Source organism: Eschrichtius robustus, chromosome 14 (genome assembly GCF_028021215.1).
Source record: "Eschrichtius robustus isolate mEscRob2 chromosome 14, mEscRob2.pri, whole genome shotgun sequence".
NCBI lineage: Eukaryota > Metazoa > Chordata > Mammalia > Artiodactyla > Eschrichtiidae > Eschrichtius > Eschrichtius robustus.
Window position 1 is genome coordinate 21750742 of NC_090837.1, and position 16872 is coordinate 21767613.

Consider the following 16872-nt stretch of genomic DNA (forward strand, 5'->3'; position numbering starts at 1 on the left):
ATATACATTCTTCCCAAGTGCATGTGGAACATTCCCCAGCAAAGACCATATGTTAAATCATAAAAACAAATCTCAAATAAATTTAAAAGGATAAAAATAATTAAAAGTATGTTTTCTGACTACAGTGGAATAAAGTTAGAAATCAAGAACAGAATAAAATCGAGGAAACACACAAATACATGAAAATTAAACAACACACTCCTAAATAACCAATGTATCGAAAAAGAAATCAAAAGAGAAGTCAGAAAATCATTTGAGATGAATAAAAAAGAAGATACAACAGAACAAAACATAACACTGCTAAAACAGCAGTGCTTAGAGGGAATTTAATAGGTGTAAATGCCTATATTAAGAAAGAAGAAAGATCTCAAAGAACCTAAACTTCCTCCTTAAGACAATGGAAAAGTGCAAACTAAATCTAAAACAAGCAGAAGAAAGGTAATACAGACTGTATTGGAAATTTATGAAATGGAGAAACAAAAAACAATAGAGAAACCTGATGAATCCATAAGCTGGTTCTTTGAAAGATCAACAGAATTGACAAACCTGTAGCCAAGAAAACAAGAGAGAAGACTCAAATTACTAGAATCAGAAATAAAACAGCAGGGCTTCCCTGGTGGCACAGTGGTTAAGAATCCGCCTGCCAATGCAGGGGACACGGGTTCGAGCCCTGGTCCAGGAAGATCCCACATGCCTGGAAGCAACTAAGCCCGTGCACCACAACTACTGAGCCTGTGCTCTAGAGCCCGCGAGCCACAACTACTGAGCCCACATGCCACAACTACTGAAGCCCGTGTGCCTAGAGCCCCTGCTTCGCAACGAGACGCCACCGCAATGAGAAGCCCACGCACCACAATGAAAAGTAGCCCCCCGCTCGCTGCAACTAGAGAAAGCCCACACGCAGCCAAAAATAAATAAATAAAAATACATAAATTTAAAAAAAAAGAAATAAAACAGCAAACATTACTACTGACTTTACAAAAATATAAGAAAGTAGTATAAAGGAGTGCTACAACCAGTTATATGTCAATAGAGATAACATAGCTGAAATAATAAATTCCTAGAAAGACACAAACTACTAAAACTGACTCAAGAAGAAATATCAATAGAAAATCTAAATAGATCTATAACAAGTGAAGAGACTGAATTAATAATAAGTTTAAAACTACCCAGAAAGAAAAACCCAGACCCAGCTAACTTATTTTAATTCAAAGAAAAACTAATGCAAACTCTCCACAAACTATAGAAAAGGAGTGAACACTTCCCAACTCATTTTATGAGGCCAATGTTATCCTGATACCAAACCAGACAAAGACATCACAAGAAGAGAAAACTATAGATTAATATCTCTTATATGTGTGGACATAAAAATCCTTAACAAAATTTTAGCAAACTGAATTCAGGAAAAAAAAATATTTTATATATATTATTATAATATATTTTATATTATTATTATAATATATTATTTATATATAATAAATATATTATTTATAATATTATATTTAATATATATTATTATAATTATATATATATACTCTCCCATGACCAAATGGGATTTATCCCAGAAATACAAGCTTGGTTTAATATGTAAAAATCAATTAATGTAATACATCATATCAAAATCACTTGATCATCTTAATAGAAAAAAAGCATTTGACAAAATCCAACAGCCTTTCACGATTAAAAAAAAAAACACTGAAGAAACTAGGAATAGAAGGAAACTTATTCAACATGTTAGAGGGCACCTACTGAAAAACCATAGTCAATAACATACTTAATGGTGACACACTGGATGCTTTCCTCCTAAGATCAGGAACAAGACAAGGCTGTCCAGTCTCACCGCTTCTATTCAACATTGTAATGGAAGTTCTAGCCAGGGCAATTACAAAAGGAAAAGAAACAAAATGCATCCATATTGGAAAGGAAGAAGTAAAAGTGTATCTATTTGCAGATGACATGATCTTGTATGTGGAAAATCCTAAAGAATCCACTAAAAAACTATTAGAACTAACAAGTTCAGCAAGTGTATTATCTAGGGTTCTGCAGAGAAACAGAACTAACAGGATGTGTGCAACTAACATTGCTGAAAGAAATTAAAGAAAATCTAAATAAATGGATAAATATCCCATGTTCATGGATCAAAAAGCTTAATATTATTAAGATGTCATTAATCCCCAAACTGATCTTGAGATTCAATGCAAACCCTATGTGAATCCTAGCAGACTTCTTTATAGAAATTGACAAGCTGATTCTCAAATTCATATGAAATTGCAAAGAACTCAGAATAACCAAAACAATCCTGAGAAAAAAGAAGGAAGTAGGAGGACTCATACTTGATTCAAAACCTATTACAAAAAAAACCCCAAAAACTTATTACAAAACAATGGTAATCAAGACAGTGTGGTACTGGCATAAGGATAGACACATAGACTAATGGAATAGAATTGAGAGTCCCGAAATAAAACCATCTGTCTATGGTCAACTGATTTTGACAAGAGCACTAGGACCATTTCAGGGAGAAAGAATAGTCTTTTGAACAAATGGTGTTGGAATATCCACATGCAAAAGCATGCTGTCAGATTCTTACCTCACACCATATAATAAAATTGACTCTCAAACTGTATCAAAGATCTAAATGTAAGAGCTAAAACTATAAAACTCCTAGAAGGAAACAAAGGAGTAAATCTTCATGACCTTGGATTTGGCAGAGGATTCTTGGATATCACATGCACACATCGCACAAAGCATAAGCAACAAGAGAAAAAATGGATAATTTGGACTTGATCAAAATTAAAAACCATTTGTGCTTCAAAGGACACCATCACAAAAATGAAAAGACAACTCATAGAATGGGAGAAAATATTTCCAAGTCATACATCTGTTAAGAGACTGTACCCAGGAAATATAAAGAATTTTTACACCTCAACAGTTTTTATTGTTGTTTACAAATAACCTAACTTAAAAATGGGCAAAATATCTGAATAAACATTTCTCCATGAAAGATATATAAATGGACAATAAACAATGATATCACTAGTTGCTACAGATATAGAAATCATAACAACGAGATACCAGTTACTTCATACCTACTAGGATGGCTAGAATCAAAAAGTGACATAAGTCTTGTTGTGGATGTGAAGAAAATTAGAACTTGCATACACTGCAGGGGGAAATATAAAATGGTGCAGCCACTTTAGAAGACAGTTTTGGAGTTCTTCAAATGAATAAACAGTGTTAATAGGACCCAGCAATGCCACTCCTAGGTATATACCCAAGAAAATTAAAAACAGGTGTTCCAAAAAACTTGTACATGAACGTTTTTTCGTTTTGTTGTTGTTGTTGTTGTTGTTGTTGGCGTGATGCAGGATCTTAGTTCCCCGACCAGGGTTCGAACCCGTGCCCCTTGCAGTGGAAGCACAGAGTCTTAACCACTGGACCGCCAGGGAAGTCCCACATGAATGTTTATAGTAGCATTATTCATAATAGCCAAAAGGTGGAAACAACCTAATTGTCCATCACTGATGAATAGATAAACATGTGGTCTACCCATACAATGGAATATTATTCAGCCATAAAAAGGAATGAAGCACCAATACATGCTACCACATGGGTGAAACTTGAAAACATAATGCTAAGTGAAAGAAGCCAGTCACAAAACACAATATATTGTGTGACTTCACTTATATGAAATATTCAGAATAAGAAAATCTATAGAGACAGAAAATAGATTAATGGTTGCTTAAGACTTGGGGGAGAGACGGAAAGAGGAAATAGGGAGGTGATAGTTAAGGGGTATGGGGTTCCTCTCTGGGGTGATGAAAATGTTCTAAGATTGACTGTGATGATAGTTGCACAACTCTTTGAACATACTAAAAACCATTGAATTGTATACTTTAAGTGGGCCATTTGTATGGTATATGAATTATATCTCAGTAAAGCTGTTCAAGAAAAAAATGTTGTATAAATAGAATCATACAGTATGTAGTCTTTTGATTCTGGCTTCTTCCACTTAGCATGATGTATTTGCAACTGATCCATGATGTTGCAGGTACCAGTAGTTTGTTCTTTTTTATTTTAAATGTATCCATTCTCCCATTAAAGAACATCTTGGTTGTTTCCAGTTTTGGGAGATTACAAATAATGTCACTATAAACATTTGTATACATGTTTTTGTGTAAACATAGGTTATCATTGCACTTGGTATAATAGTTGTTTTAAAGTCCTTATCTGCTAATTTTATCATTGCTGGCATTTCTGGGTCTCCTTCTATTGAGTAATTTTCCTTGGTTATGGGTCAGTTTTTCTGCTGCTTTACATGTGAATGAATTGTTATCAGATTCTGGACAATAAGAATGTTACTTAGTTGAGTGTTTGGACCTTGTTTTCCTCTAAAAAGTGTTGAGTGTTATTTTGGCAGGCAAATAAGCTTGATCCTTTCAAGGCTTGTTTTTAAGCTGTTAGAGTTCGGTTTGGAGGCCTTCACTAAAGGATTGGTTTAGCTTTCATGCTAAGGTGTAACCCTTCTGGAGTCTCTATTGAATGTTCCAGGTGTTCAGCAAGGTCTCTCCACATAACTGATCGTTATGTGAACATCTGTCAGTCTTGTGAGAGTTCTAAGAATCTTTTACAGTTCCCCCAATAGTTTTCTGTGTCCAACCTTGTAGAATTTCAACCCATACCTGAAGCAGAATATTCAACAAAAGACTCAAGGGATGCCAGTGATGATCTCTGGAGCTCTTTCTCTCTGTAGATCCCTCCCTTCTGATGCTCTGTCCCCAGGTGCTTCAGCTTCCTCAAACTCCAGTCTATTTCTTCAACCCAGCAAGATGCCATGCTCTGCTTGGGTTCCCCCTTCCCGCACCGGTGGTCCAGAAAGGACCCCCTGACGGAAGGTGCAGTTTTAAGGCTCATCTTGTTTTTCTTCTCTCAGGGATCACAGTTTTGCCCTTCCTGTTATCTAATGTATGAAAACAGTTGCTTCATATATTTTACCCAGTTTCCTAATTTTTTATAACAGGAGAGCAAGTCTGTTACATTATTCCTTCATGAATAAAAGTGGAATTTAATCATTCTATAGGATTTTTGCTCTCTTGTGGGATTTTTAACATTCTCTCCTACATGAATGAATGTAAGGTTTAATGGACTGAGGATGAGCTTTGGAGCCAGAGAGACCTAGGTTCTCTGATACCGACTCTGATGCTTTCTAGCTGGGCAACCTTGGATATACTACTTAATGTCTATGAACTTCTGTTTCTTCAGCTATAAAATGTTATGCAAAGTTGTTGGGATCAATTGAAGCCATGTGTATATAAAGCCCTTTGTAGGCACTTAATAAATGCTGATTATTATTATTATTTATATAACAGCTACTTGTTCCATTTCTCCTGAGCGATTCTGAATCAGGGATTTGACGTGTTTATCTTTGTGTCTACTACCTTTGTACAGTGAGTCAAGCATGATAGGCTTCAATATAAATTTGCTGACTGAATAAATGTTGATAACTTATGGTTGATTAGAATATTTTAGAATATTATTTTAAACTTTCTTCACAATGAGCTAAGTGTAGACTTGTTGTAATGTCAGACCAGTGCCATTAGCTATAAGGTTTCTGTTTGTTCTGAATTTGGTTATCAAAGCAGGAGGAGCCCTCCATCACACAGGAAGAAGCAAATTTGAGGTGGTGGCTCCATAGAGGATATATATATACTTCTGTTTCTAGCTCCTCTTTATCACTGTCTGAAGGACTGATCTTCTGAAGTCTTAAATCTCAATTTTGAGATCCTAATATAAATACCAAAAGAATTACTCTCCTTACAATGCCTGGGTTTGTTACAAACCATAATCTCATCTATTTACCAACAGGCAATGTAACTTCAAATGGAAAACTAGCAGCACATATAACAAGTATCAGGAAAAGCTGGCCAACTGTATATAGTTCTATATAATTAAGTAACATTATCATTATATTTTTTCCAATACATAATTGACTAAATCTCAATAAAGTCTTTATTTTTTAAAAAACTCTAAATAGAGCCTAATATTACACTGGTTTTAGTATAATGATAACATTGTATTATTTCAGATTATTACAGGCATTTTTTTTAAACCAAAAAGAACATTCTCAGTCTTACTCCTTTTTTAAAAAAACAAAACTTACTTCTTTTAATGCTAGGGTTTAATAATAGTAACATCCAAAGTGTTATTACCTAAGATTACTCACTATGCTTTTCTTCTGTTGTAATATATATATATCAATATACTCTTTTTTTCTTTATGTAAATGAAACATACACAGATCATCAGAGTGGCTCTTCCTACTCACAAAAGAAGGAAATAATTCTCTGATATGTTATAGAGTGATTCATTTAAAAAAAGAGATGACTTATATGACTGATGGAAAAGTCAACCAACTTTCATTCCTCTTTTCATGGTTAACAGAGGATAACAATTATATTCTGTAATGCAGAACAGAAAAATTAATTGAAAAAAATTTCCTATTTGACAAAAAGAAACTTTGTGAAAAGGACTATAGCCCCATGATAAAGAGAGAATGATGTGTGGTTTTTAAGTCTGAATATTTTCTGTAGATAATGTGCTGCTTCCAATGTTTTCAATAATCAACTCTATTTCCAAGAATCTAAGATATTCTTGCCAACACTACATTGTATCAAACAAGGCATATATGCTTCAAGAGATGTAATACTATGAAAATCATCAGACTATACCTCAAAAATGCAAAACTTCAGTTCAGAGTTTAGTGGGAGAAAATAGATTCTGAATGAGAAGGCTCTTGTTTTAATCCACTGACTAGAATACAAAGCAATTCTAAGGAATTGCAGAAAATATATTTCTAGTCCACGCTTAAATGGTACCATTTACTTTGGAACCAATGTACTTTACATTCTAATTTCTCAAAAACAAATCATTTACACTTTAATCAAATGTGTTAGCACAAAAGGTAAGAAATGGCCTTCACACAGGGAAAAAAATGCATATATTGTTATAATATATGTATTATTTTGTGGAATTCATCAAAAAGAAAAAGCAACCCTTTCTGAGGGTACAAAAACTCATAAAAAGCTCAGAAAATTAGAAAATTACAGCCTATGGATCCCCACTTAAAAACTGATAAAAATACGAATTCCCAAAGAGCTGTAATGGCTTAATAAACTAGGACCATCAGTCTCTACAATAGACATGTGCAACATTAGCCCCCCATCTTTTTATAGCTGTCTGGATGTATCAGTAATTACTAGTCCTTTAAGGAGCCTGGGTTAACTACCTCTATTAGAAAGAAGTACTTTTCCCTCATTATTTAAACTTAGCATAAAATTTAAATAAGATTCTACAACCAATTCCAGAACATGTGGTTATTGTCACCACATAGGTGAGTTCTTTAAAGAAGCCTGTCCAAGAGTCTCTCTCTAGTGTATACGTCTATTGCTATCCATCCAGCTGACTGAAACAGAGAAAATAGGTCCAACTGATGCCCTTAGTAGGGCATTATGCTCTTAATAGGAATTCAAAATATAACCCAGGGAATCTTAGCATGGAAGGGACCTCAGAGGTCAGTCTAGTTCAACCTTCCCCCTAAATCATGATTTTCTCTTGCAACACCCTAGAGACAGAGTACTGTGAGGTGCCACTGTGTTTGTGTGTCCTTACTACCTAAGATCTTAAGCTTAAACCACCCCTACAAGGAAGGAAGACCTGTCCTGAGGATGTCGCAGAGGTAGATAAAATAAGGACACATTTGGGACAGGGTTTTTCAGACAGTTCTACATAACCCTGTTTTGTCCTGGGATTCCTTGGTCTCTTTACTTGGGTTCTGTGTCCTATTTTCCAAGTGAAGTTAGGTTTTAAGAGTTCTTATCATCTAAGAAATTTTAAATTTCAAGTTTATCTCCTTTAATTATTTCTGAATCCATTGCCAAACTATGATCTCAGTTTTACATTGTTCTTCAGATCTTAAGGATCACACCAGAAAATGAAGAGTACAAATATTGAATAATTTCAACTACTGGTAGAAATCTTTTATATTTGTCTTTCTGTGACTGAGATAAGAAATAACCTGAAAAAGAAAATTGTATTAAAATATTTTTTTCAATCTTACAATAACCTCACAAGATGATTACGTTACATTACTTCTTTACTATGGATCACTGGTGAAAAAGCAGTATAAGCTGTTTGATCAAGATTTTGTAAACTTTATATTTTAATAGAAAAATTGTATGATTTAAAAAAGCTTTTAAAAATCTTTGAGTTACAGTTAACGAAAAGTAGAGATTTCAGCAAAGCCAGGTAGGATACAGGGAAAGATGTGGAAGGTTCAGAATTGGAATTCCAAATCATAGAGACAGAAGTTCTGATGCTACTACACTGTACTTTCCAACTTGCCTGGAACGTCCTCTGCCTTAATCTCTGCCAATCAAACTGATGCATCCATAATATCAACTCAATGAAACCTTCCTACACAGTGCCAGTTTACCTTTATTTCTGTATCCTAAGAGCACAGGCTTTGGAGTCCAACTGCCTTGATTTGAATTCTGGCCCTGCTACTTATTCACTGTATCTGTAGCCTTGGGCTAATTTCTCTAAGTCTCAGTTTTCTCCTTTGTAAAATCAGGATAATAATAGAATCTACCTCATAAAATAGCTGGGAAGATTTAAAGTGATAATACATGTGAAGCCCTGAGTACCATGCTCAGTATTGTTAGTTAATATTATTTCTATCATTCATATACTCTCTAGTATTATTTTTCTTTATATCACGTAGATATTGTCTCTTCAGCTAGAGTTCTCAAATGTAGAAACTATATTTTATATGTCTTAATTTTCCTCACAGTGCTTAGTAGGGCATTATGCTCTTAATAGGAATTCAAAATATAACCCAGGGAATCTTAGCATGGAAGGGACCTCAGAGGTCAGTCTAGTTCAACCTTCCCCCTAAATCATGATTTTCTCTTGCAACACCCTAGAGACAATCATCTATACTCTATCTTGAACATAGTATATACCTGTACTTGAACACAGCTGTCGACAAAGCATTCACCCTTCTCAAGACAGTCAGTTTTATCAAGTAGTTGTCATTTTTAGAAAATCCATCCTGAGGAGGTAGAGAAGCTGGAAGCTTCTGGAAAATGATAATACTCATTTGAGAGCTATACAAATTTTCAGGCTCTGTAAATTTCACTCCTGATACTATACCCTTAGAAAATAAGGGAAAATTCTGCCATACATACAAAGGTATTTATTACAACACCATTTATAATAGTAAAATCAGGAATTAACTTAAATGTTTAATGTAGGAAAATGGTATAATACCTAAATGGAAAAAAAAGTTCATTAAAATTAAAAATATGAAGAGTAAGGTGGGACATAGTTATAAAATTAATATTAAGTATAAAATTATCAATAAAACAAATTTATATTTATACCATGATTAAAATCATGTATAAATATGTATATCTGTGGAAAATGACTAGATGGGATGGAACATATAAAAATGAAAACAGGGACTTCCCTGGCAGTCCAGCGGTTAAGACTCTGTGCTTCCACTGCAGGCGGCACAGATTTGATCCCTGGTTGGGGAACTAAGATCCCACATGCCGTGGTGTGGCCAAAAAAAAAAAAAAGGAAAGAAAACAGTACTGATGGGATGGGATGGTAGGACAGCTGGAAGATTTGCACTGCTTTTTAAATTACTTTAATATCATTATGCTATTGCTTTAAAATTTTTTAAGAGAAAGTTCTTCCTTCTCTTGAGCCAAAATCAACCTCTGCACACCTCACCCAGCCAATGTAATTTTCATTTTCTGGCTCTCATTCTGACCTTTGAAATTACACAAAATAAATCAACTTGAAATATTTGAAAATGATCATCATAGTTTTAGTACCCTCACTCTCTGGCACTCTGGAAGACAAATTAGAGGGGCAATGCTGACATCAGGGAGACCCAGTTAGGAGGCTCAGCTGTCCTTCACCAAGAAAGCAATGATGACAGCCTGAATCAGTACAATGGCAATAGGGCCAGACTGGAGAAGTATTTCAGATACAAAACAGACGGAAATGGTAACCAAAAGGCTGTGAAAAGTGAGAAGAAAATAGGAATTGAACATATTCCTGGTAAGGCTGCTTGGTAAAGTTTTAATGAAATACAAAGAGAAGGAACCTGGGAGGAAGAAGAACATGTTTGGTAAGAAGTTGAAATTCCATTTGATACTGAATTAGAGGTACTCGTAGAATATATATGTCTATATATTGATGGAGAGATCAGTTTGGAATAAGGGAGACAAAACCAAACCAGAGAAATAGAGGAAGGCAAAGATAAAAGATAAAATAGAGGAAGGCAATAGAGGAAGGCAAAGATAAAAGATGAGCAAAATAGAAAAACAAAGCAACAGAAGAGATCAGCACAACTAAAAGATGACTTTGAAAAGAGTAATAAAAAATACTTGGACTTCCCTGGTGGTGCAGTGGTTAAGAATCCGCCTGCCAATGCAGGGGACACGGGTTTGAGCCCTGGGCCGGGAAGATCCCACATGCCACAGAGCAACTAAGCCCGTGCACCACAACTACTGAGCCTGCGCTCTGGAGCCAACGAGCCACAACTACTGAGCCCATGTGCCACAACTACTAAAGCCCGTGCGCCTAGAGCCCGTGCTCCGCAACAAGAGAAGCCACCGCAATGAGAAGCCCGCGCACCGCAATGAAGAGTAGCCCCTGCTCGCCGCAATTAGAGAAAGCCCGCGCGCAGCAACGAAGACCCAATGCAGCCAAAAATAAAAAATAAATAAAATAAAATAAATTTATTTAAAAAAAATACTGATTTGGGGCCAATCTAACCAAGAAAAACAAATGGGGCACAAATAAATACCAGATATAAAAACAGGGACATAACTACAGAAGCAGAAGCAGTTTTTAAAATTATGAGACCTCCATGAATAACATCATACCAAAATATATAAATACTTGAAGATAGGGGAGAGAAAAGTCAGTTATTTATATTTTTGGTATGATGTTATTCATGGAGGTATCTTATAATTTTAAAAATCACTTCTGTTTCTGCAGCTATTTCTCCTTGTTAGAGAAAAACATAGAGTACATCTCTGTAAACTTTAGAGTGGATAAAATTTTTTAAATAAAAACTGCCGAAGATAGCCGAAAAGATTGATAAGTTGAACTATATTAAAATTAATATTCTGTTCATCACAATACACCGTTAAGAGAGTAAAAAGGCAAGTTAGAAAGTTGAAGAGATATTCACAATACATGTACCTGACAAAGGACTTATATGTGGAATATATATTCAGAACTCCTACAAATCCATAAGAATGAAAGACAAACCCAATAGAACCCAATAGAAAAATGACAAATGACTTGAAAAGACATTTCACAAAAGAGGACATCCAACATGGCCAATAAACATGTGAAAAGGTGCTCATCTTCATTAGTCATCAGGAAACTGCAAATTAAAACCACAATGACCTACCACTACACACCCACCAGAATGGCTAAAATTAAAAAGATGGAAAATGCCAACAGTTGGTGAGGATGTGGAGCAACCAAAACTTGCTGATGGAAGTGTAAATTGGCACAAGCACTTTGGAAATTGTTTTGTAGTATCTATTAAAGCTAAATGTACTCATATCCTGTGACCCAGCAATTCTACTCCTAGTAAATCTATTCCCGCCAGAAATGTGTATATATTTCACTAAAAAACATGTTCGGAATGTTCAAAGCAGTGAAAAAATGTTTCATGCTCCATGATTCCACATCTATAAAATAAAAAACAAGAGAAACTAATCTATGCTAATAGAAGCCAGGATAGAGATACTCCTGTTGAGTAGAACAGTGACTGCAAAGTAAGACTGAGTTTTCTCAAGGTGCTGGTAGTATTTTGTTTCTTGATCTGGGTGCTGATTTCACATGTGTATTCAGTAGGGCTGGAATGGGGTGAGGCAAACAAGATACCTAGGAAGTAATATTTAAGGTGGTACTCACTCTTACCTTGTTTGCCTCACTCTCATCCCAGCCCTGGTGTTCAGTTTGTGAATTGAGCTATATCACTATGATATATGTATTTTTCTGTATGTATATTACACTTGGATTTTAAAATGTAAAAGGGGTCTGGTCTACCTTACCCCACAAATAAAAATAAACTCCAAGTGGAAGAAAAATGTAAAAAGAAAAACCTTAAAATTTTTATAACAAAATAGAGGAGAATATTAAAAATGAACTCAGATAAGGAAGAATTTCTTAATATCCAAAAGCACATATTAGAGGAAAAGAGTTGACTACATTAAAATTAAGAACTTCTCTTTAGCAAAAAACATCTTAAAGAAAGTGAAGAGACAAGCCACAAACCTGAAAAAAAATTGCAACATAAATAATGAAAAATAATTATTATTCAGAACATATTTTTAAATCAATGAGGAAAAGATAAATAATCCAATAGAAAAATGCATGAAAGACTTGAACAGTTACTTTATACATAAGAAAACCAGAACAGCCAATATACATGAAAAGATGCTTAAACTCACTAATAATCAGGGAAATGCAAATCAAAATCAAATCATGAAGCATTACCATTTACATCCAGGAGTTAGGCAGAAAACATAAACTTGGGTAAAATTAAGTACTGACAAGGGGACTTCCCTGGTGGCACAGTGGTTAAGAATCTGCCTGACAATGCAGGGCACACGGGTTCGAGCCCTCGTCCGGGAAGATCCCACATGCCGCGGAGCAACTAAGCCCATGCGCCACAACTACTAAGCCCGAGCTCTAGAGCTTGCAAGCCACAACTACTGAACCCACGTGTCTATAGCCTGTGCTCCACAACAAAAGAAGCCACCGCAATGAGAAGCCCGCGCACCAGCAAAGAGTAGCCCCGCTCTCTGCAACTAGAGAAAGCCCGCGCGCAGCAACGAAGACCCAATGCAGCCGTAAATAAATAAATAAATACAATTTAAAGTATTACTTAAAAAAAAAAAAGTATTGACAGTAATGTAGAGCACTCCCTCCACTGTTGGTGGAGCATAAATTGGTACAACCATTTTGGAGAACAGTTTTTCATTACCTAATAAAGTTGAAAATGTGCAAGCCCTAGGACTCTTTGGTATATTCCCTGGAGACACTCTTGCATATGTGTACGAGGAGGTGTATACATGAATGTTTATAACAATTGCAGAGGAAGAAAGACTGTCTGTCAAGAGTAGAATAATCTACAGCGGTGAAAATGAATGCACTCTGACTTAGGTTTATCCATAACACTTTTCTACCCCAGTAATCAAGAACTTACTTATACTTGCAGTGAGTATGAATAAACACCTATAATATTTTTAAATATGTTTAACATGCTCTTATAAGTTATAGAAAATCCCAAATTTCCTAAATTCATGGGTACCTTTTATAAAAAAGAAGTATATTAGAAAGTCTTTTTTTCTCCTAGCCATGGACCACTTCATCTAACAGAGTATATTTCCTTCTTGAAGATAGTGCTTTTTTAGAATAAAGACTCGAGGTTAGGGGCTAGTTTTGTTTCAGTTTTTACACCCGGCACACTCCATTGGATCCTGTTACTATGATATGACCTGTGTATGAACTGAAAAATGTCAACTGGGTTTAACTGAAGCAATGGAGGGTCGCTACAGCTTTGCCTTACGTGATTGTTGCATTCCTCTTCCTCTTCATCACAGTCTAGACCCTGATGGGCGATCTCTGTAGTGTTGCTCTCCTGAAAGAGATTGTTCTCCAAATCAGACACTCTGGTGGCCTCGGTTGTGACTTTTACTTTCATGCTATGAAAGCCAGTGGAGACCAATCCCACTTGCACGTTTACAGGCTTCCCGTCGAACAGCAGGAAGTGTGAGTTTACCCCTTCTTTAAAACCAGGGGGATGGTAATCATGTGGGGTCACTGCAAAATGAAAAGGGCAGAAAACTGTTGAGTTTCAGGAGAACAAGGCAGCGTAATCTTTCATGTGTAACAACAGACATCTCTTTCAAATGCTTGCCAGAATCCTTCTATTTATCCAAAATATTTACTTCAGCACTGAAGAAGGAATTTGACTAGAGGTCTCCACCTACCTGCATTATAGTAGTGGAGTTTCATAGTAAGTATAACATCATTAGGAAGGGGTCCAAGGTTCTGCATCAGTATATACAATTTACGCATCAGTAGAGCACTGGCTTTCTTAATATCTTCACTGTTTGTCCCACTTTCGAAGGCTGTGCTACTGCTATAACCACATAGAAAAACAGCATACTTTTCAATCACATATAATATTGAAAATCTATTTTAAAAAGAACAAAACTTTTTACTGTATGATCAGATAAATATAAAACTAAACTCAGGACACTCTTGAGACTATTTTAGAATGTAAATTAGACGAGTTATTGTACTTTTTGCAATGTATATACAAAGGATTTCTTAAGTAGCAACTTCCCTTAAGACATTTTAAATGTGACCTGATTTTTTAAAAATCTAATTTACAAATAACTGCATACTATAATAGTGAGAACAATGGACTTGACATTTAATATTGGCTCTGCTGCTAACTGGCTGAATGACCCTGGTCAAGTCACTTAGACACTCTATGTCAGTTAGCTCCTATGTGAGATAAGCTTACACACATTTCTATACCTCTCCAAGTTAAATCAATCATCAGCTCTGGGCCTTTGTACCATCTGGTTATCTCTCAGAGGCATCCACTTCTCACTTTTACATGGATTATGACAATGACTGACTATTCTTCCTGCTTTTCTTCTTGTCCACACTGCAAAACATTCTCCACACTACTACCAAAATAATATTCCTAATAGGAAAATCCACTCATGTCATTCTCTTGCTCAAGTTTCTTCTATTATATCCATCACCCTTCAATCAAATTTGAGAACAGTGTGTGTACAATGCCTTTCACAACCAACCACACACTCACCTCCACCTTCATCTGCAACTACTACCCAGTTCCTTCTTACTCCTGTGCATTTGTATGTGCTGTTCACTTTGCTTGTACTGTGCTTTTCCCACTTCTTTTCCTGACTCTACTGAATTTAGCCTTTAATACCTATCTCATGTGTCATCTCTTCAGGGAAGTCTTCCCTGGTAATCCTTATACCTCACCCCTGTTTGTAACTGTATGTCCCCTCTAGACTATGAGTGGCTATATTTTTCATCTCCACTGTACTAAGTTTAGTGCCCAACTATATTAAGTACTCAATAAACATTTGTTGTATTAATGAATGAATGGACAAGTTGGACTAAATCACCTTCCAACTCTAAACATTTTTTATTTCTCTCCAAAATTTTTTCCCCAATTAGTCTCACATTTGAGTAGTTTCCAAGGACTATGAGTGCAATATATTTTTACAATGCCTTTCTCAATACTGAAAAATAATCCTTAGTAATTGAACTACTAGAGATAGTGTGAATTCATAAAACCATCATTAAGGAAACATTTGCTCCTTTTTCAGTTTTGAAAAACTTAAAGTTTTGTCTACCAGGATTTAACCAATTTGAAATAGGTAATGAGAGGGAGGGGCTATAGCCATGTAGCACATGGGATCCTTCAGTATACACCATATTCATAAAATCATACTCACGTAAAATCATTTTCAAGACTCCCTTGTACTCTTTTAAAAGGAAAATTTTCTTTACTATAGAAGAGGTGATAAGGTAATTTTGTATGAACAATCACTTGAACAAATGCCCACCTTTGGTCACGTATGCATTACCTTCTCTTCCCCTTAGTAGCAGAAAGATTTGGCCATTTCTTCTTTTTTCTTTTTTTAAATATTTATTTATTTATTTATTTGGCTGTGCCAGGCCTTAGTTGCGGCACGTGGGATCTTCGTTGCGGCATGAGAGAACTTTTAGTTGCGGCATGTGGGATCTAGTTCCCTGACCAGGGATCGAACCCGGTCCCCCTGCATTGGGAGCACGGAGTCTTAACCACTGGACCACCAGGGAAGTCCCAGATTCGGCCATTTCTGTTTTACTGTTCACCTCTAGACATATGTGCCTTCGTAACAAAAGAGATTAATCTGCTTGTCAGTTGTACTTATGTTTGAATTTTAGAGAGTAAAAGGCAGCTGTTTTATGTGACAGAATATGTGTGAAAAGTGCTGAACAATCTGTAAAGTGTTATACAGATGTTAGCTAATGATGGTTAGTACCTTAATTCTTGTTCCTAGAACTTACTTCCTCTTCACATCCTAATGCTGTCTGTAAATTTTACAAATGAGAGGATAATTAAGGGTGTGAATCTTGGAGAGAAATCATTAAACTTGTAATAATAAATGATGAGACAGAGCTAAAAGTATGGAAAATTGAGAATTAGGCCACATTTCTCTTCAGTGTTATTCCTTTCAGAGAAACTCATCCCCCTGAGGTGCAGCTTTCTACCACCCAAGGCTTTTCTCCATCATCCACCCTCCCCACTTCTGTTCCATCTCATCAGCAATACTTAGCTCTATCTGAATCCAAAAGCTACTGGGAGGGGACTAAATGTTGCTCCTCAACAAAACATCTCCATCTTTACTAAGGACCTTCTGAAGTAAATGTCCTTGTCCTTGCTATTTAACCCATTAGTATATCTAAAACTTGGAATTTCAGACTTGATAGGAAAATGCAGTGCTTTCCAGTCTTTTCCATACAGGGACACATAGATAATTATATTTGTATGATATACTGGGGTAAACAGATGAGAATATTTGTGTCTATAGGTAAATAGCTCAGGGGTTTCATCTACCCCAGTCCTGATCTGGCTCTATTGAGGGTAGAAAGGGTTAATATCTTGGCATAGCAATTGAGAAACTTTGAATTAGTGGCTAGATAGAGCCTCATGGAGTTCTTCAATCAACACCACATAGAC

The 16872-nt window shown here is 35.7% G+C and overlaps 1 protein-coding gene across 1 annotated transcript in view; it reads right to left on the reverse strand.

The window, feature by feature from the left end:
- HORMAD2 (HORMA domain containing 2) overlaps nucleotides 1-16872 on the reverse strand; it is a 68788-nt gene that overhangs the window by 35041 nt on the left and 16875 nt on the right. The window contains exons 8-10 of the mRNA XM_068563447.1: nucleotides 15154-15162; nucleotides 14087-14235; nucleotides 13663-13916 (exon numbers count right to left, since the gene is read on the reverse strand). Of these exons, the coding sequence (XP_068419548.1) occupies nucleotides 13663-13916; nucleotides 14087-14235; nucleotides 15154-15162 (412 nt within the window). The remainder of the gene's footprint in view (nucleotides 1-13662; nucleotides 13917-14086; nucleotides 14236-15153; nucleotides 15163-16872) is intronic.